At 39.4% G+C, this 20,727-nt stretch overlaps 1 protein-coding gene across 3 annotated transcripts in view; it reads right to left on the bottom strand.

Moving 5' to 3' along the window:
• The window catches only part of PRORP (protein only RNase P catalytic subunit), a 53,727-nt gene that overhangs the window by 28,229 nt on the left and 4,771 nt on the right, over positions 1–20,727 (bottom strand). For all 3 annotated transcript variants that reach the window (XM_074585151.1, XM_074585154.1, XM_074585153.1), the window contains exons 4-5: positions 15,741–15,873; positions 1,361–1,468 (exon numbers count right to left, since the gene is read on the bottom strand). In XM_074585151.1, the coding sequence (XP_074441252.1) occupies positions 1,361–1,468; positions 15,741–15,873 (241 nt within the window). The remainder of the gene's footprint in view (positions 1–1,360; positions 1,469–15,740; positions 15,874–20,727) is intronic.

Below are 20,727 nucleotides of genomic sequence, written 5' to 3'. Positions count from 1 at the left end.
AAAGTCCTTCCATTACAGCAGAAGCTAAGCAGGAACTCAAAGGCAGTTTACGCTGTTCAGCATGGTAATACCTCATAGTAAGATTTCTGATCAGAATCAGCAGTAATTATCCTGAAAAACCAGGCTAGCTCTTTTCTCCATTGCTTCCAGCTTTTACAGAACATCCAGGATCCTGTTCAGAGTTCCCACACTGGGTCAGGCACGCGCTGAGGAAAGTTTGTTTCTGTTCCCCTTTAGCAGCATAGATCTGTCTTTCTAAGCCTTATGTATTGTGCCACTACGCGCTGCCTGTGATTCTTCTCAGATAATCAACACTTCCTCCCTGATCCCATGCAAACATCTTGTAAACTTCCTTTTCTATTTTCATAGTAAGGAAAGTACCCTCTTTGTGAGCCAGTATCTCATGAAACTTCACTGCAGCTCTCAAACAAACATCTTTCAGCAAGTTTACCTAACCTCCCTAGCTCAGTTGCTTTTATCTACATATATGAAAGCATATCCTGCTTCTTAAGAATAGTTTTAAAGTAGTTCTTGGCACAAAAACTTATTTCTTGTAATTGCTAGAAGTAAATGACTTCCTTTATTATCAAGCTCTTTTTTATAAATTAGTTTTAATTTCAAGAGCGTGAAAATTTAAATTCTGGCTTTGGAATACATCTGAGCAGCTACTTCATTATTCCTAATTTAAAGTAAATATTTGACTAACACAAAAAACAAAATCCAACCTTAAGCCGTTTCTTAGTGAAATGCTAAAGGGGACTGCCAAGAATCCTCAAAAATAGGTATCGGTAAAAAAAGCAGGATTATTCTTCTCAAAATTACCAAGTGGAAAGAACTGAAGCCAGTCTGAGCTGCCCTCGTAAGAACAGGAATTAAATGCTTAAGGCAATAAGAAGCGAAATAAAGTTTAAACTTGTACGGGATGTGGTTTGAACTAAGTAAGGCATTATTTTAAAAAGAACGCTTACCAGCATAACTATATGAGACTAAATTTTCTATTTGGTAGATTTACTCTGCTCCCCAAAATCCCTATTATTATGAAAACATATACACTCACACAACGTATGTCTTAATAATGTTATTATCAATAACTTAGTTGTAACTATGAGCATTGCATACGTGGGGAAATTTAAGTATGATTTTTTACAGCTAATACAGTAAAATATGTAAGAAGAACCACCTTCAAACTCATAATTTTTCGTTTGTGAAGTCTAAATAATGCTTCGACCTTCATTATAACATGTGCTACAAAAATGTTTGATCAGTTTCTCAAGAGAGTAAGTAATAATGAGGCACTAATTGTTTTACAATGAGCCTAAGCATACACAAAACTCCTAATGAATATTTAACCAGCACTTACATTTTCACACTGCATCCTTCTGGGTTTTATGTGGGAAACATTGAGTCCATCAATAACAATATCAAACGGAAGTCGATTTTCCACAAATGTTTGAAAGGCTTCAAATTCCTGAAATAAACAAACAAACAGAGGGGATGAATATCTTGAGTTTAACAGAAACAGATTTCATTCAGTTTTTATTAAAAAAAGAAAGAGAAACAAAGCCTAAATCTTCCACTTTTGCTTCGTTGGCTACATTTCACGTCTTTACTTGTGTATTTGCTAAAACAACCACAACGACAACAACAAAAATCTTTAAAAGCCAGAAGTGCTACAGTGGATACTTCCAATATAATTTTAAATTACATTACAACTGAAACCCAAAGCTTTACAGAGTCGTCCAGTTTTTCAAAGTTATAATCCAAACTGTACACTTTATAAAGATACACGCTATAGTCATTGTTACACAACAGCTGCAAGACAAAGCAACTTTACATACCAGTAGACTGTGACACTATCACTAACTCTTAACATTTCCAAATGTAAAAGAAGCATTTTATTTAGTTTCTCTGCAAGAATTCTGAAATCTCTGAATGCCAGTCTTTGGATAACAGACCTATATTTAAATAAAAATGCACTTAGAAACACAGACCTCCATTTGTGAGAAATACACATCTTGAAAGCTAGTAAAACAAGGAACTTTCCTACTAGGTCAGAAATGCAGCGATTGAGCAAACCAACAGCATCTATCCAGTTTTCCCAAAAGAAGGAAAACCACAATTGCTTTAGGCTTGAGACCCCGTAGGAGGGGAACAGAATACAAAGTAATAATAAAATCTTCAGGAATACCTCCCTTGATTTATGAGGAAAGATTTAGTGCTTTTAGCAGACACTTGCACTAAATTTCTATTTCCTGCTTCTGACTGTTTTTAATAGACACAGGAACCCTAATCCATCCTGATGGGTAGTGACCTGGTTTCATAAATTACCTTTTTAGTAACAGGTAAGATTTATCAGGTAACAGAGGTTTCAACACTCCAAAGCTACAAATGAACTTTCATAGAAACTCAAAACAGTTGCAAATTTCATGCTTTCTGCTCAAAATTCAAGATGCACTTTTCTAATCTTGCCTTCACTCATGTCGCCATATAGCAACAGATAAGTCTGAAGAAAAAACATGCCCTCAACACCCAAAGAAAAACCTATACAGCATTTACAGCTCTTCCTCGCAGAAAGGAATGAAAGAATTTATTTGTCCAGAAAATACATTGCTGTCAGGCAGTAACAAATGATCACCAACTTCAAATTTAGTCACAATGCTTACGACAAATTAATCTAGGAAAAGGGTTACTTGTATTAAGAGTACAAACCAACCGTGTGAGATGAGGTGTATGGTCAAAAGGACACTGACAAGAACACAAACAACACAGGGTTCATCTAGCACCACCAGAATCAATTGCCTTTTATGTGATCTTTCACTTCTCCATGGCTTAAATAAATGTTATTATTGAGAAAGTATAAAAAGCTGGGCAAGAAAACGATCATCTCAAACAAAAAGAAATCACTGGCACTTGTGAAGTATTTCGTCCTGCCCCCCAGCCCCAATCTCAATGTATTTTATGTAGGTGAATAAATATTCTCATCGTCATCTGACAGGGACACCAGGACACAGAAAGGAAGTTACAAAAGAGGAAAAACAAATGCAAAATCAAACAACAAGGATGCCTGACTTCTGGGCTTATGCCACCCAGTGGTCTTCCCCATGGTTCAAAATCAGACGAGTCATCACTGTAATACTGGATGGCCATCTGAAATGTGTGAAAGATTAAAAAAAAAAAAAAAAAAAAAAAAGGAAAACACACACAGACCAAATGAAGGTAAAATAGGAGAGTTTTGAGACAAATATGAGTGAAAATGGAAAAGACAAAAGGAAGCGGAAGCAGATGAAAATGCATGGCAAACAATCCAATAGAGTATTATTTTTCTAATGCCAACAAACACCAATGTTATTTGAAGTAACATGGTTACAGTCAAGTAGACATTCTTACAAAGTATAACGTACACGTAAGCTTGTCTTCAAGGGCTCTGTTCAATATAAAACAAACACTTGGTGGAGAATTTTTAAAGTGGTATTTTATTTCAAGTGACAATAGTTTTGGAGCAGTTCCTGAATGTATGGGTTTTCCCTGACGGGCAGAGTAGAGTAGCAGTTCGGTGGGTCAGCGCTCCCCTCTGCCCACTCTTTGCTTGGCTCCCTGTCCTCTCCAGGCAGGGCAGATGGAGGAGACGCTGCCAGGAGGGTCCTGCTGAGAGGCACCAGGATAGGCTCAGCACCTCCCGGAAGCCAGCTCCTGTCTCTCTGGGGTTTACTTTTGAAACTGGGGAGAAGCTGCAGCCTTTTCAGGGTCATTCCCTTGGCCACTCCACCTTTCCCAGCCATCTCCTCCTGGCCACATCTCCTACTCCTTTCTCAAAAGGTGCCCGACAGCATGCCTCTGACAAGACTCCCAGATCTGCTCAATTTTTCTGCCACACTACCAGTAAACTGTCTGCAAGGCAGTAGGGAGAGAAAGTTTGCTGCCACAGGAGACATCCGCACAGGGAGATGAGGAGTTAATAGCAGAACAAGTGCAGAAGACAAATGGCTCAGTTTAATTTATGTCATCAAATACAGAAGACTCCAGTGAAAAGCCTTAGACAGACTGAAAATCCCCAAGGATCTGTTCATTTTCTTCTCACCATCCACATTTCCCCAGCAACATGAGTGCTCCTTTCCTTTTGCAGAAGAAAAATACATAAAGAACCACAGAGAAGATGCAGGTCTGCTCCCCTGGGAGACAGTTTTTGAGTCGCCATATTTCCCATCCTCTCTGGACACAGGAAAGGAAAAGGGCGAAGCCCAAGAATAAGCAGCAGGCTATGTAGTACGAAAGGTTATTCAAACATACACAGACTTATGCTATAAGAGAGCAAGTATACCATTTGAAGGATGCTGATTTTTTCAAAGATCAGGATTTGTCTGGATTTTACTTACAGACACAGTAATAAAGAGATAATTCACCCATGATTCTCTGAAGATATTTCCCTCACTAGCCAACTGTAGTAAGAAACTGAAGATCTTCTTTATAAGCAGTAAATGAAGTAGAGCACAGCTACAGCTAGGGTACAGCTGATCAAGAGAAGCCAGACACAATAATCATCAATGCAGTTCAACGAGGACGTGCAGGTTGGTTTAGGCAAAAAGACGTGAGCTATTCAGACAGGCTTCCTCTTCCAAATGGAGAACGCAACATGTGATCTACGTACAGCCCTGTGTATGCCACAGGAACATTTACATGGAAACTTCCTCCTGAACATGAGAAGGGGCACTTCTGATGAACCCTTGCAACATGCCAACAAGTAGCAAAACATATCTGTCTCGGTAAGAGCACTGAAACAAACACGGCAAACCTTACATTTAGTTCATAAGGGACAAAACTTTAAAAACACATTCAGCTCTGAACGCTCGGGAGGTACAGAGAAGTGTTGCAATACAGGAAGGCTGTTGCCTCACTGCAGAGTCCCCCAGCAGCCCAGGCTTGGAGGGAAGACCCAGGCTCCCTGCCACAGGAACACGCACAGTGCCCCAGGGTGCGCACGGGAGGCTCCACCAATATCCTGTCTCACACCACCTACAAAAGAAAAGGGAATTTTACAAAACCCACCTGATTTCATCCATTGCCTAGCTGGGAAAATAGGGGAATGCCAACTACGCAACTGTTAGAAATGATTCACCACACCGTCTAATAAGAAAACTTACCTTTGCAAATGGACACCACGCTGACTAAATCAATTTGGAAGTAAGAGCCAGCCATAACAAACCCATGATGGAATTTATCTTGACTTGAAGAATTAAAGATATTTAAAATAATTTTTTGTGTAACCACTAGCGTGTGGGTGGCTCAAGTCCATTCATATCTTGGCTAAAGCATAGAACAGTCGCATTTTTTTGGTATTCCACACCAGCTGGATGACTCATGTGCTATTTTATACGGGCATGTACTGGGGCTGCCACAGAAAGAGGGGTTTCTACCTTCTCCCTTCCTTCAAACATTCAGTCCTAGCTTTGCCCCCTCCTCTACCTACACTTACACACATCTACATCTACACACACATTTGTTGGCAGAAGAAAGACTTAACGGAGCCAAGATGAACTCAGCCACTATAACAGTCATTAGCCCGCACCAGTCCCCCTGTTCAGGTCACAGCACGAAGGTTTGTCCTGGCCTGAAACCGCAGCCAGGACACGGAAAAGGAATGAGACTGGTAGCAGGTGAGACAACTGGGATCACCTTTTCCCATAGGTAGCCCTGACTACGCTCACTGACTGGATCGTGAAACTACAACTTTTTATGAGATTTATCGCTCAGCCTGGAGTATTGCAGCAAAACAAGAGTCAGAGGCTGTTTTTTAAAAACTGAAGTATAGGAGTTATTGTTTGAAAAAGAATGAAAGAAAAAAAGATGGGTTTTGCTATTTGAAACCATTCATTTAAATTATTATTTTTTTTAAAAGTGTGACCTCAGACTTCAAAAGTCTGGCTTACACAGCCAATAATATTTGAAATAACAGTAGTAATAAATCTGAAAAGAGGTCTTTTTTCTAAGAGTATTAATACTATTTCAACTTCTGTAAAAACATTTAAAACCAGAAATGTATGTTTTGCTTCCAACATCAGTGCACACGCAGACTATAAGCCTTAAAAGCACAACAAAAAGAGGGGAGGAATTAATTATTAGTATTTACAGATTTACTATGTTAAGTATGATAACATAGAAATAAACATTACAATTGAAGACAAAACAAAGAAAACATAGCTAAACAAGCATGTCCTTTGATAAGAGCAATGAGAGTAACTGAAATGAGTATTTTGAAATAATTTTAGTGTCTGTAACAGACCTAAGGGTTTGACAAGTTTCGTATCACAGAAAGGTTAGATCGTTGAGCATTTTTCTCCTCAAATCTAAATAGGAAATACAGCATGGTATTTCTCAAATTCTTCAACAATCCAAAATGTCTACTGATCTAAATGCCCAAAACCAAAGTAATATAACATACAAAGGAGATACAGGAGCAAATCCATAGAGGACTTTTAAATACAAAAAAAGGCTATTATGCTCATGCCAACACATGGAATTTGAAAAAAAAACAAAAAACAAATCAACCCAACCAAAACCTATTAATACAATTGCAGAAAAGGCTACTTGTCACTTCTGCTAAACAACAAAGTTTATGCCCACTCATCGGGAATGGTGGAGAGTCACTAAAGTCCCATTAAAAAGTGCAAAACTACAGTATTCAAAATACATTGTTTCCAGAAGCATTCACAATAGTTTAAGCTTTATTGAACAAAAAAAGTAGGGCTTTCCCTCTCCATATTAAATGACAATATATTCAAGTGCAAGGAAAGAGCAAATTCTAATTAACAGAATATTATACTGCACTTCTGCAACTCTACCCTTATTATCAAACAGGGTGTTTTTCAACACCATAAGAGCAGCTTTTAGAGAAATGAAAACATTCACTTTTTAACAGTTTCATAAAATACAAAGTGATGGGGGTTGCTTTGTTTTCCACAGTTTCTTGGTATCAGAAGAAAAACAAAGGAATGAGCATTAGAGTGTGAGAAATAAAATTCAGCTGTCAAACTGAAATCCAGCCAATATTTTTTTTTTTAAAGCGCCTTGTTGGAGCACTCTTAAATCTATTTCTTGCTATGCCTGAAGGGTTTGAATATTTCCCCCACAGTTTCAAAGCTTGGAAATCCCCTTCAAACCCTCATAAGCAGGAAGGCTTTTCTCAGTTTTGTGTATCGTATCACTATGTACTCTGGATTGTACGCAATTTGTTTGTCCTCTGTTACATGCTTCTAGAGTTAACAAATAACCCAGAAGTCACAAACTCCTGTGGCTGTAGCCTTCAGGGCTAGCATCACAAACAGGAAGGTGCTCACTCACAGGCACATTGACAGCCCGGCTGAGATGTGCTCTGTGTTGCCTCTTCTTCGTAGTCCTCCGTCAGCAGCAGGCAGTGCTGTCACGGGACTTGTTCTTGTTCCTGCCTGCCTACACCAGGCAGCCCCAGGTCAGTCACAAGGTCCATGCAAAACCTGGACCTCAACAATCCAGGCAGCGCAATTCTGGGAGGAACAAGCAGTTCGTGCTGCTATCCTCAGTGGAAAAACACCCTCATCTTTGCAAGGTTGCCATTGTAAGTACAAGAGCATAGAAATGGACCATACCAAGCTTTCTTTTAAAAGAGACGAACAAACAAAACCTTGCAAAGGCAGAAATATTTTGAATTCACAGTGCTTTCAAAATTAAAAATACTATTTTGGAACCTTTTCTTCTTAGGGCAAACCACCTAACAGGTTGCTAAACAGGGGACAGATTGACTTGAATGCATGCTTAAATACAATGTAATGGGCATTACAGAAAGACAGTGGAATAATAAAAGGCAATGCATCATGCACGTCATAGAAAAGACATTGCCCCAAGTGAGTGAGGCAGACCAGCCTCACTTAATTACAGACAGTCCGTAATATTCATGTAGAAAAATGCTACATGAATATCAGACAGCCAGATATACCTCCATGCGGCTTTCTCTGCTATGCTGGTACAAGCGGTTGAAGCAAATCTGAACAAGGAACTTGTCTGGCTGAAAAAACACCCACAAGAAAACAAAACATTGTTTTTTCATCTAGGTTTGTGCCCTGCTTACCATGGCGCTGTGCTTACTTGTTTCCTGGCACACTTGCAGGGGCCAAAGGGAGCAGGAATGAACAGCTGGCAGGGTGGTAAAGCTACTTATGCTAGTTTAAAAATCACACTGCCACCAAATGCTTATGCTAACTAATATTTGCAATCTCAAGAGAAACAGCAACTGTTCTGGGGGACCGGATGGCACCACATGTTCTACCCCTATTTTAATATTTCTAGAAACAATCCAGAGCATTTTAAACCTAGGCAGCCAGCATCTGTGTACGCTGTAATATGGTTGAACCAGTCACTAAAAATTGTGCAAACCTTCTGGAATAATACGATCTGATAGACTTTATTGTGCACACCTTTTGCAAAAGAGTATCTCTCAAAATTCTTTCTATGTGTCAATGAAAAAGTAGGTAAAACAGAACCAGATGTCACTAACCAGATTTTCAAAAAAACTAACACAAGACTTCATAACAAGCTGAACTAGTTATAGCATTTAAAAAAGGCAGAAAAGAAAAAACAAAGGGTCATGCTAAAAAATTAACAGCATCTTTCAACGTTCTGTACTAATTCAAATATATATGAAATATTTTACAGATATTTAGGAAAGAGGATGGCACAGAAGAAGCCAAACAAATGACAAATACAAAACCAAATTAAATTTAGCATCAGAAACAATGCATAATATAGGAAGAACGCACTTATATTTTACAGATTTCTGGAGGAACTGCAATAACTTAAATGATCATCATAGTGTAATGAAAACATATGCTAAAATTGCTGATGTTCTAAAACAAATCTAATCAAATCCTAAGAGATCAGGCATTGGCTAGATAACATGAAATTATTATAACCAGTTAAGCTATTCCCATTACCACAAATTATAATGAAGCCCCGTATTAGACAATTCCACATAGGCACCTCCAGCATCAGAAGAGTCTGACCACACCTGGAGACCAGCTCCTCAACTTAGAAGGACATTTGGTAATGAACCAAAGGACCAAATGGTAAAGGACCATTCGATAATGCTTAAATTCCAAGAGGTAACTTTTCAAAGCGTCTTAAATCAGTATGTGCTCACACTGATTTCACTTTAGAAGTATTATCACAGAACTTTGCAATATTCAGAGACAGCAAACACTCTAAAAAAGGATGACAGTGTATTCAGTCTGCATTATGTAAACATGTCTCAAGATCCTTAGTGGAATGCATAAGCTGCACGTAAAGGACTGTGTATCCAAGAGGTTCCTGATAAAATAATCTCTTTAAAAATACTTTTAAAAAAGCTACTCAGATGATTCATATTAGTTTAATTCTTTAGTTAAAAGTTACTGTTCACACTTCGTATTTATGATTCTGTCTGCCTCTGTGATCAGCTAATGAACAGGAAAAAAATATTTTATCTAGGTATGCCATTCTTAAACCTTGGTGAAATTCTTCAGTTTCTTCTATTTACCTCAATTTCTTCTTATACATTCTAGATAATGTAAGGACAATACAGATCTGAGAAAAATCGGTGCATCAGCAAACCATGTTTATATTTTGCTTCAGATAATGTACATCTTCAGATGATGTACAGTGGAAATAAGTTAAGGTTAGCAACTGGTGTTCAAAAAAGAAAAGAAACATTAGAATCAGATTATTCTTGGTTGATTGCACTAACTGGAATATGAAGAATGTATCATGTTCAGAGAATTTCCAAATACAGACATGACAAAGTAGTAGTTTAAAAAGACTGTGAAGGCCGATGAAAGAGGTTTAGACAGTGGATTGGATGAAAAGAGCATTCTTGTGTTGCAGGGAGGTCTAATTTTGCTGCATAACCATTTGATGGCAAAGGAGGCCAAGTGACCTGAACAAAATCCCAACTCATTCCTTGCCATATGAATTGAGAAAAGGAGGACTGTGGACCACCCCAGAAGATCTGACCCACCCCCAAGAAAGATTCTCTAACAGTGAGGTAATTGGGGGAAAGAAATATGCAGTGAATTTATGATGTTTTCATCTAGATCTATTTCGTGCTGCTAAGGAAGCAGCTAAGTCTTTTATCCTCCTGCCAAACGACTGTCTGTGCTTCTGTTTGCTTCCATTATCAGAAGCCTCTAGGGTAAGGGAAGATGCAAGAGAAACCCTAGAAAAATTCCAACTGCCTTTGTCTCTCACCACCCATTTCCCATTCAGTCAACCCTCTTCCCCTCCTTTTCCTTCCTCCCAGAAGTTCTCTCCCCTCTAGCAGATCATATCACAAGATGAGTGAAACATCCACCCTGAATTAAATGGGGGCAGGAGGACAGAAAGTAAGCAGGATAAAGGCTGCAGCTTGGGCTGTAGTGCTGTCAGACTTTGAGTGCTCTACTACTGCAGTTGTCTCAGTGCCCACTATAAACCATTACCTGTCTTTGTTTTGTGCTTACTAGACCTCCAAGATTGAGCAGTGGATCAAGCTCTGAGGCTAGCGTTCTCTCAAGCCACCGAACTAACTCCAGTTCTAGCCCAAACACTGCAACTGAAACAAACCCACAGATAATCCTGAGCCCCACTTCAGTCAAGTTCTCCTCTGTCCGTGTGGATGTTACAAGATCTAGCAGCAAACTTGGCTCTTAAGGCGGGATTTTGCACTACTGAATACTAACCCTATCCTGCCTGAGTCCAGTGGACCATATTTAGCAGAGCTCTGAAGAAAAAGAAAAAAAAAGAAAAAAAAAAAGAAAAAAAAAGAAAAAAAAGCCGTTCAACCTTGCCTGCAAATTTTGTCTCATCTTCGTAGGTTTTTTCCCTTGAACTACAACTGCACATTTTCACCATCCAGGAGCCTTCATGCTTGATATCAGTATATTTAATTCTAATTGCAATACTAACTCTATCCTTATCTACAAGCTAACGACCGTATCCTTCCTGTAACTAAAAATTACCCACAAGGCAACAATACGCTTTGTCATCAATCTGCTCTTCTGCAAAACTGTTCAGCACTGGCCATCCTATAATCAAACGACAGCTATAAGCAAGTTTTTTGATCTGTGTTGTTGCAGACTAGGTAACACATTTGTCCTTACTGATGCCACCTTTAATTTAATGCTCTAGCCTAACCACAGCCATATTAAGTAAGTGCTTCAAGTATTTTAACTCTCAAATATCAACTCCTACCCTAGTCTTACCCATAGCCCAACACAAACATGTACCCAAAAGGCTACCAATAAGCCCTTCGTCTCCACTGGCATTAGCTCACACTCATAGAATCATAGAATCATTTAGGTTGGAAAAGACCCTTGAGATCATCGAGTCCAACCATCAACCCCACTCTACAAAGTTCTCCCTTACACCACATCCCCTAACACCGCATCTAAACGAGTCTCAAACACATTCAGGGATGGTGACTCCACCACCTCCCTGGGCAGCCTATTCCAGTGTCCAACCACTCTTTCTGTGAAGAATTTCTTCCTAATGTCCAGTCTAAACCTACCCTGCTGCAGCTTGAAGCCATTCCTTCTTGTTCTATCACTGATTACCTGTGAGAAGAGACCAGCACCAACCTCTTTGCAATGGCCTTTCAAGTAGCTGTAGAGAGCGATGGGGTCTCCCCTCAGCCTCCTCTTCCTCAAACTAAACAGTCCCAGCTCCTTCAATCGCTCCTCATAAGATTTATTCTGCAGGCCCTTCACCAGCTTCGTTGCCCTCCTCTGTACTCACTCCAGCACCTCGATATCTCTCTCGTATTGAGGTGCCCAAAACTGGACACAGTACTCAAGGTGTGGCCTCACCAGTGCTGAGTACAGGGGGACAATCCCAGGGACTCAATCCTAATGAACTTGTAAGACTCCAACAATAACTCAAGGTCTTCAGCACTTGCCGTCCAAAACACTAATCTCCAAACATAACACTTTCAGGACTTTCTAGATTCAGCAATAACAGGTCCTACCATCCTGAAACGCCAGCCTACCTACTAGCCAGTAAGTCATACCCATCCAAAAATAAGTCATAACTTGCTCATTTAAGCCAGCCTCAGTATTCGTCCTACTCTTGAGCCTCCTAGAGAAAAAGAAGGAAGAAAGGGTCGGGGGGGAAGACAAAAAAAAAAAAGAAAACATGAAGAAAAAAAAAAAAGCAAGCCCAGAAATCTCTACCATCTTGAAGCCTAGACTTGGCCCTAATCCTAACCGTAACTACAGCTCACCACCCCTATATCCCTCCCCAGAACTAAAAGAAAGCTTTCAACCCATGCTGACACCAGCAGGATTTTCATCCTGCCAGCACGGTTCTTGCAGAAGCTAGCTCTGAATCCAAGTGCTGTCATTTTAAACCAAACCCTAGCAAAGTGACCCACCCAGCTACCGAACCAACAAGAGGACTTTCAGTCATTCCCACCTGAGAAGAAACCACAGGAACTGTTCCTGCCCAAAAGAGTCCCCATCTCAGTGCAAGGGGCTTTGCAGCATTCAGCAACATGCCAAATTTTTGCACTCCTACTGTAAAGGACAAACACTTAACTGGAAATCTGATCCCTTTGCTGCAATGTGGCACGAATCTGGGAGGGAAGGGGGCACATGAACCCACAGGAGAAATTCCACCTAGCCTTCTCCTTCCTTTCTCCCCTTAAACTTCTTTGCTCCCTAGCAGTGACAGGAAGGAGGTAAATGGTGCACATAGCCTGGGCTGTGGCACACACTGTGCACACAGTATCAGCTGTTTGCTGGGAAGCGCTTTTCTCCTCCTCAGGCCCTGATCTTCTCAGGAGACACTGCAAGCCTAACTGAATTAACTATCCCTGTCTTTCTCTCTGAGGTCAGGCAAAAAAGCCGTGACATCCAGGTACAACGCTGGACAACCATAATCACCCGTGCCATCTCAGGGCACGTAAGAGTAGCTCACCTTGGAAACAGCTCAAGTGCAGGCAATTTTTATCTGACTTTGACCACAAGCTGAGAGTCAACAAAGCAGGTAGAAGAATGAGAAGATCACCCTGGGAGTTGGAAGTGAAGGCTCTGCCAGATAGGGTTAGGGCAGACTGTGTCAGACACAGTTTTCGTAAAGTTTGGAGTACATAGACTTGTTGGAAATACTACTCCATTCAGAACAGGACTGAAGTATACCACATAGGGCTTTGGGGCAAATCATGGAGTTGGGAAACATGCACAACATACGGAAGGAGAACCAAAGCATTATAGAAAAGAAAAGGCATCAATCTAAAAGAGACAGAGCTTTATTTTCAAGGCTTCTTGGAAACAGCACAACCTCATTCAGTTGCAAAAATAACACAGAGATGAATGGGTCACTTCCTCTTCTCCCTCCAGTCTTTTATATTCTAGAAGAGTAAGTAAAACCCCTTTACGCACTTAGCCCAGACCTAGCGTGGGGACTTTACATGCCCACAAACCCATCTCTTCCTGCCTTCTTGACAGCACATACACATCTCCCATGTGCTTCCTTCCCCCTGCACAACAGTCCTTTCAGGCTTATCAGGGGTATGAAGTGACCAGAAGGGAATGAAATTTACTCATTTGCATTTGAATTACACATTTGCGTATTTGAGAGAAGCACCTGGGAGCAGCTGTGACATGAAAGTCATCACAGCAAAAGTTGATTCTCCCTCTCAGTATATCAATTATATCATCTCAGGCTCAATGGCACAGCTCCAATTAAATGCAGCCAGAGTAAACAGGCATCCGACTAAAACCATCATATAGACATTAGTACAAAAGGTGACAGTCTTGTTACAACTGTTTTCTTTTTATGGCAGGCTGCAAGGTTGCAGCTCCCTATATTAGATCGCCATATGACATCCTAATAGAACTTTCAGTAGTTGTGCATCAAGATCTGAAATTATGTCTATTTTTAATCTGTAACAAGTATTTCCTTATCACAGATAATCAGTTTTATAGTTCGCACAAGCCACCTTTTCAACACATTTGTAAATAGCGTTCACTACCATTCTGATGTACAAACCAAAGTTGTTTGATTTTCTCTCCTGAAACTAATTACAAAAAATATTTTTTGTTTTTAATCACAGCACAACAGACTACTTTTGGGGGATCCTCAACAAACCAAATCTTTTCTACTCTGATTGCATTTATTCTTAAACAAGAGAAATAAAATCAAATAAAGCAAGGATGCTATTGCAAAAGTAAGACAAAAGACTATTCCTCAATGAAGAAAAAAAACCCCAAAATTCCAGATGCCTTACATATTCAGTTCGAAACACTGTTGGAAAACAAACGTTTAGAGCTCAAAACAATTCGAACTGTTTCCCTGAATAATCATTTCATTGTAAGAAACACAGATGCACTAAAGAAAAATAGTTAGGAGAAAAGAAGGAATAGAAAGCTAACATGTTTTCTATTTGAATTGCGGCTACTACAAAACAGTGACTGACTGGAAAATGGAAACCCCCCCTCTCAGATATACTTGCTTACATCCTATTTTCAGCCTCCTCACCTAGTTTCCCCTCTGGAAAACCCTGGCTGCAGGAGAAGTCACACAGTCTGGCATACCTAAAATGGGCAGCATATTTTCATCACCACCCATCTGCTTTCACATCACAAAGGCAACTAAAAAGTCCCAAATTTATTTCTGGAAACCTCTGACACATCACAACACTGTTTTGCCTCTACCCCCACATCCACATTCAAAATCCACTGAGGGAGCAGGCTTTAAGCTGTATGGCCAATACACCGAGTTCATCTCCATTCAGCCTCCTGGTGACCAGCTGCCGATAGGGAACTGGAACAAAGTCAACCTGACACTAGCAAGTGGGTGGCCCCAGAGTGGTAAGTGATGGAATTTCAGCTAGCACACGGACTAACAAAATCCACTGACATCAAAACTTAAAATAGTGTACTGAGTCTTTCTTTCATTAGATTGTAAATTCACAGACTAGACAGTTAACTGATTAAGGAATTAAAAGTTTTGTTATTGTTGCTTTCATTAATTAACCAACCTCAACTATAATTTTCACAAAGGCTTTTAGAGAACAGATGGAGTTAGTTGTACAGTGTGCAATACAACACATCCTTTTGTTTATCTTTTAATATTATAGAACATCAGTACCCATTAAATACTTAAAATTATTACTACATTTCTATGGATCATTTTACTCCCCTGTACAATTCACAGCCAGATCAGCTACAAGTCCTGAACTGAGGAGAAGTTAAATCTGTGCGGAAATTAGATGTCTGAACAACAGGCTGCATGTACTACAAGTACCCCAACACTAACTGTTACAAGTTTCTGTAACTATTACACATGCGCAAGGTCTGTGTCTGCAGAGAGCCTGAAGAATTAAACCTGCTGTCCCCTTCCATATTTTCAGAACTGGTGCAGAACTGAGGTGCCAGCTGCAGCAAAATGACATTAGTACTTATAAAGGTAAAACAAAACCACACCAAGATGTGGCGTGGGCTCCATCTAGCGGACCCCATCTTCATTCCGTAGCTCTGTTGCAGAACCACTAATCTCCACACAAAATGAGTAAGAAATAGAACTGTGCTCAAGATTTAGACCCGTTTTATGAACACAAGTGAAAAAGGTACATAGGATACTTCAGTATCTAATGGCCTATTAACGTTTAAAGCAAAGAAAAAAAGATTTGTGGTGTTTTCAAAGTACCTGAACATTAATTGTATATTACCCAGCCAATGAAGCTGACAGTGTGCAAGACCTACCTGTGGACTTGTCTTTCTAAAAGTGTCCGTTCCATGTATCACGTCCCTTATTATTCTTTCTCTGAGATTATTATACTCCTCTTCGGTGAGGTCACTATCCTCTAATTGATGGTTGCAAACTGGGCACTGTCCGCTGGAATAACAGTGAAACAAGAAAATAAAAGGATAAAGCCTTTTAGATAAGAAATACCATATATTTTACTAACTTATTGAGTGTCTATGTATGAGCACAATTCTTTACAAGAACTCCAACACAGTACAATCATCAGAAAATCAGTGGTATTCTTTCTGGGATGCATCCAAAACCTACTGAAGTCACTAGAAATATTTCCATGTGATTTAGTGGGATCAGCATCAAAGATTTAACTCTAGAGACATTTGAGGATTTAGGACTAAAACTCTGCATCGGAGCATGGAAAGAAAAAAAAAAGGTATTTAAATATTCACAAGCATTTATTTAGGCTTTGAGAGATCAGAGTTCAATTCCCACCATTACCACAAATTTCCACATCTCTAATATTTGGAAGTTTCCCTACTATACAGGAAAGTCCCCATGGATACATACAGCACTGGCCTGTCCAGAACATACGAAGTAGCTGTAGGCATAGTAGTTGAAGCTAGCAGGAAGGCCAAGTTAGAGCCTTGGTCTAGCTATAAATCCATTCCAAAACGTTACAAGAAGAAAACGCACCAGTGAAATGCTCCACTATAGTGACACTGACTGCTCCTACAAAAAAAAGTAAGCTATCTGTGCCTCGTTTATCAAGGTATGGAATAACCAAATCTGCCACAGGTGGAGGAATAACCCAGCCCAAAAGAAAAAGAAAAAAGAAAAAGAAAAGAGAGACAGAAAGACGAGGTAATATAAGTCTGCTGTATGGTTGGAAAAGCAAATAATGAACAAGACTACCTTCTTTGTGCAACTTGTCTTTTGCTGTCAGACTTCCCCTTATTTCTAGGCTGTTTCTTCAGATTTCTCCAAGGTGGTCAAAGTGAACAGACTGAGAGCAGAACGTGACTAAAGTAGAAATACTGTTTGCTTTGAAAGCCCTCAGCAATACTAAGTCACACTGGCACTGCATGTCTGTATAATGCTCAGTTCCACCAGAGATTTTCTAATATCGGGCTGACTGCACCCAAACAGAGAACAGCTTTACATTGCTATCTGCTGGCAACTAATCACTACTTCTTTCTTTATTGCTGAGAAACTTAGGTTCCTGCACTGTAGCATGGCCGAAATATCATCACACGGATCTAGGAATGTGGCCTGCTGCAGATGAAAAAGCTCTGCAGCTACAGTCGACTAATGCAATCATTTTGTGTTCACTTTCCATAGTGAGAAACATCGCTCCATCACGCACAGCCATGTCAGTGATTGTGTGACTGCATGCAGCACTGGGACAATTTCCTTTATCATTCACATCATACAATTGCCTAGCTTGGAAGGGACCTTTCAGATCATCTAGTCCCACCATCAACCTAACTCTGAGAAAAACCATCACTAAACCATATTTTTAAGCACTATGTCTACCCATCTTTTAAATACCTCCAGGGATGGTGCCTCATCTACTTCTCAGAACTCTTAGTTTCCCTGTTGCAAGGCCAGCAGCTGTGGTAACAATTGTGGTCCTGCAAATCCCAAATCATACATTGTTTTGTCTCTGACATACACAAGAACTCTCCACTGATCTGTCTGTGCATGTTTTTAATACTAAAAGACCAAAAAGACTGAAAATCCATCATAAAAGATTACAGACTAGAATAATAGGGGATGTGAAAAAACAGACCTCAAACTCTTTAGTTTCCTCAAGAAGAGTGATGGCATGTCATAGCAGATCCTGAAAAATTTTCCAGACTAGCACGAGTGAGGCAACGCTACAGAGAACACACAGATCTGTGCCAGCCAAGAGGCACAACTTTTTGTCTAACCAACCTAGTGCTGCAAAAACACCCCAGCACTGGGAAAGGCCATCAAAACAAACAACCACGAGAACTGTGTCAACTGCTGAGTTGTTTTTTTGGTCCTACAGCCTGCTAGCACAACACACACATAATTCCAAGATACAAAACAAGAAAGGCCTAACTTCCATGGCTACATCTGGATTTTTGTGTGATCCCCCAGAACTGTATCTTGACAGCAAGAACACACATCTTTTTTAATATCCAGCCTTTTATGTTGTTTCATGTCCCACAGCCATGACCTCTGCCCTAACACATAGTATGAAAGAAATCAAACTGGAACTGTTATCGCTTCCATGTCCCATTTGTTCATTCTTTTCTTTCCTAGTTGTCTCTCCCATCAGCCCCTATAAACTAAACACATAATCAGCACAATGCACAACTCCATACCCAAGTCAAAAATTAACCTCTGGGCCCACCACAAAACCAGCACGTAACAATGGAGGACTGAGACAAAACAACTTGCATCTCTCTGCTTGAACTGCGAACTACTAACCTTTTTCTTCCCCCTAAAAAAATTATCTGAAAGCTTTGCAGATATACTTTCTAAAGACAAATCAATGAGCTACAAATATCCATAGACTTCATGGGTACACTTCTTGACTTGCATCTCTGGTTGTGGGTTAAACTAGAAATTCTTCCAAGCGTAACTCTTTAACAACTACATGAAAAAGGAAAAAGAAACAGTCAGATAGGACGTTAACATACACTAAGGAAATTCAGTCAGTCATGTCTGTTCTCAAGCACTCCTGCCAAGAATATCGGACATGAGATCCAGCTTGCATCTTCATCACCAGACTGGACACTCCAGCCATGGTAACAAGAAAATAAGCAGGATATAATAGCTTCTCCAAAAGGCAATAAAATTACACTTAATCTGAATAGGTCTTTGGTTCTTCCTGGCTGACAAATAATGACTTTTTTGCCACTTGCTCCCAGTTAAGCTTCTCTTGTGTGCAGGATACGTTGTTGATGTTTCACATTTTTCCTTTCTATCATGCTCTGTTCAGAAGCCTATATTCACCCAGCTGGGCGTAGTTTGAACTGAAGGAGTAACGATTCTTCTCTAAATCCACCCAAATATCTTATTTGCACAAGCACAATCTCAGAACTGAATCACAGGATTTGAGCTTCGAGTGTTAAAATGGAACAAGTTATTCTCCTCTGGCTGTCTCCAGAGATATCCTAGGTATGCCAAAGTGAAGTCATTGTAGTTTTCTAAAACCATGTCAATCAGAAATGTTAAATTCTCCCAACAATTGACATCTAGTATACATTAATGCAAATACCATAAGCCAAGACTGCATTAATTGCAATGCTGACAGTGCATTTACTCAATCAAAAGTTATGCATGGAATCCCAACAATGGACATTCACTGCTGCATACAAACAATATGCTCCAGTTGCTCAACCCACTGTGGCCACTGCAGGCTTACCCTATATATTAATATAAGCAATGAGACTGGCTGCTCATATAGCTGTAAAGTTATCATTAAATACACCTAATTGCATTAAGGAACTTCACAGTTTGGCAACAGAGAAGAAAGGCCTAACGAACTGTTATGAGGCTATTTCAAAATCATTAAGCCTAAACTTTAGGACCCGTCACAGTTAACCTGGATCCTTCTGGCACCTACCCATCAAGCATGAAGTCAGACATGCTACAGCAGTTTGAACGCAGGCTCAAAAACACTTGAGCTGCAGCTTTCTATAGCTGATCTTGAAAATCCAAAGATTTTTTAACTCTCAAAGAAAAACAGTCAGCAAAATTCAAGGTTTGTTTGCAGGGGTTTCAAGCTTTTGACTATCACAGTCCAAAGAAACTAGAAGCGCAATGCTAGAGGAAGAAGAAAATACCCTGGATATGAGCATCTTACGATATAACTGCCAGTATTTATACAAAATCAGAATAACATATGAATAAACCTATGAAATTGTCAAACTCAGTTTAGGAAAAAATAGTTCTTCTGTATTTTTTATTTCAAGATTCATGTTTTAAGACATTAGTTATGCTGACTGCAGAGATGAGTCTAGTAACAATCAACACAGGAGTTTCAGAGATACCTTAAAGGCTTTGTCCTTTATGATTAGGACCCCCAAAAAAAAGCTGAACAAAACCAACATTTTTTTTTTTGCTTTCTTATATCCTAAGGATCTTTTCTGTCAACAGTCATTTAATTTAAACACAACAAAACTCTTATATTCTTTTTATTTTCTTGAAACCGTTTTATTCAAATACTTATGCAAGTAGGTTACCTCAAGCTTATTTATTTCAAAATGAAGTGTTCATACAGCTATCACAACATAACTATCATATAGCACCTTGTCACCACTTTGTTCACAGATTCTTAATCCATGATAAAATGTGAGGTGATTTAAGTTAGTTTAGCTCTCAAAGTCTATAACAGAGTTTACAGACAGTAAGATAACGACTACCTCTTAATCAAGACAATCAACTTTAGAATTTTAAAACTCTAAAAGCTGAAAAAGGTTGTCCAGAATTTGGTGAATTATCATAATACAGTATAGTAACACACACACTCATTCCTAATGATAATCCATTTTACAGTGAACAACCCCTACTCTGAGGACAGTGAGTTATGCTGCTCTTTCACGGGCTTCAAAAGCGGCAGACTCTACGTGTGCTTTTACTTCAGAGTATGCAATACAGTGTATTTTTATAAACCGCCAAAAAAACCCATAATCTATTGGAGACATTCTTATAATTTATACATTTATAGTTGTGGAATTGCTACAAAAACACACAACTAGGTTTCAAATAGAATAATGTTTAAAGTAAGAATTTACAGACATTAAGAAAACCGTGCTGTAATAGAAACACATACTCAAGTTATCCCTGTGAAAACCTAACAAAGAATCATTTTGTTTTCACTGAAAAATCAGGTGGGGAGAACCCTTCCATCTGTAAAAATTAACTGCAGTGTGCAAATAGTATCAGTTTTATCAAGTATCAGTTTTATCAGTATCAGTTTTATCAGTATCAGTTTATCAAGAAGACATCCATTTA

Source organism: Larus michahellis, chromosome 4, assembly GCF_964199755.1.
Source record: "Larus michahellis chromosome 4, bLarMic1.1, whole genome shotgun sequence".
Lineage (NCBI taxonomy): Eukaryota > Metazoa > Chordata > Aves > Charadriiformes > Laridae > Larus > Larus michahellis.
Note: the sequence above shows the minus strand (reverse complement) of the source record. Positions and strands in the feature narration are given on the sequence as shown.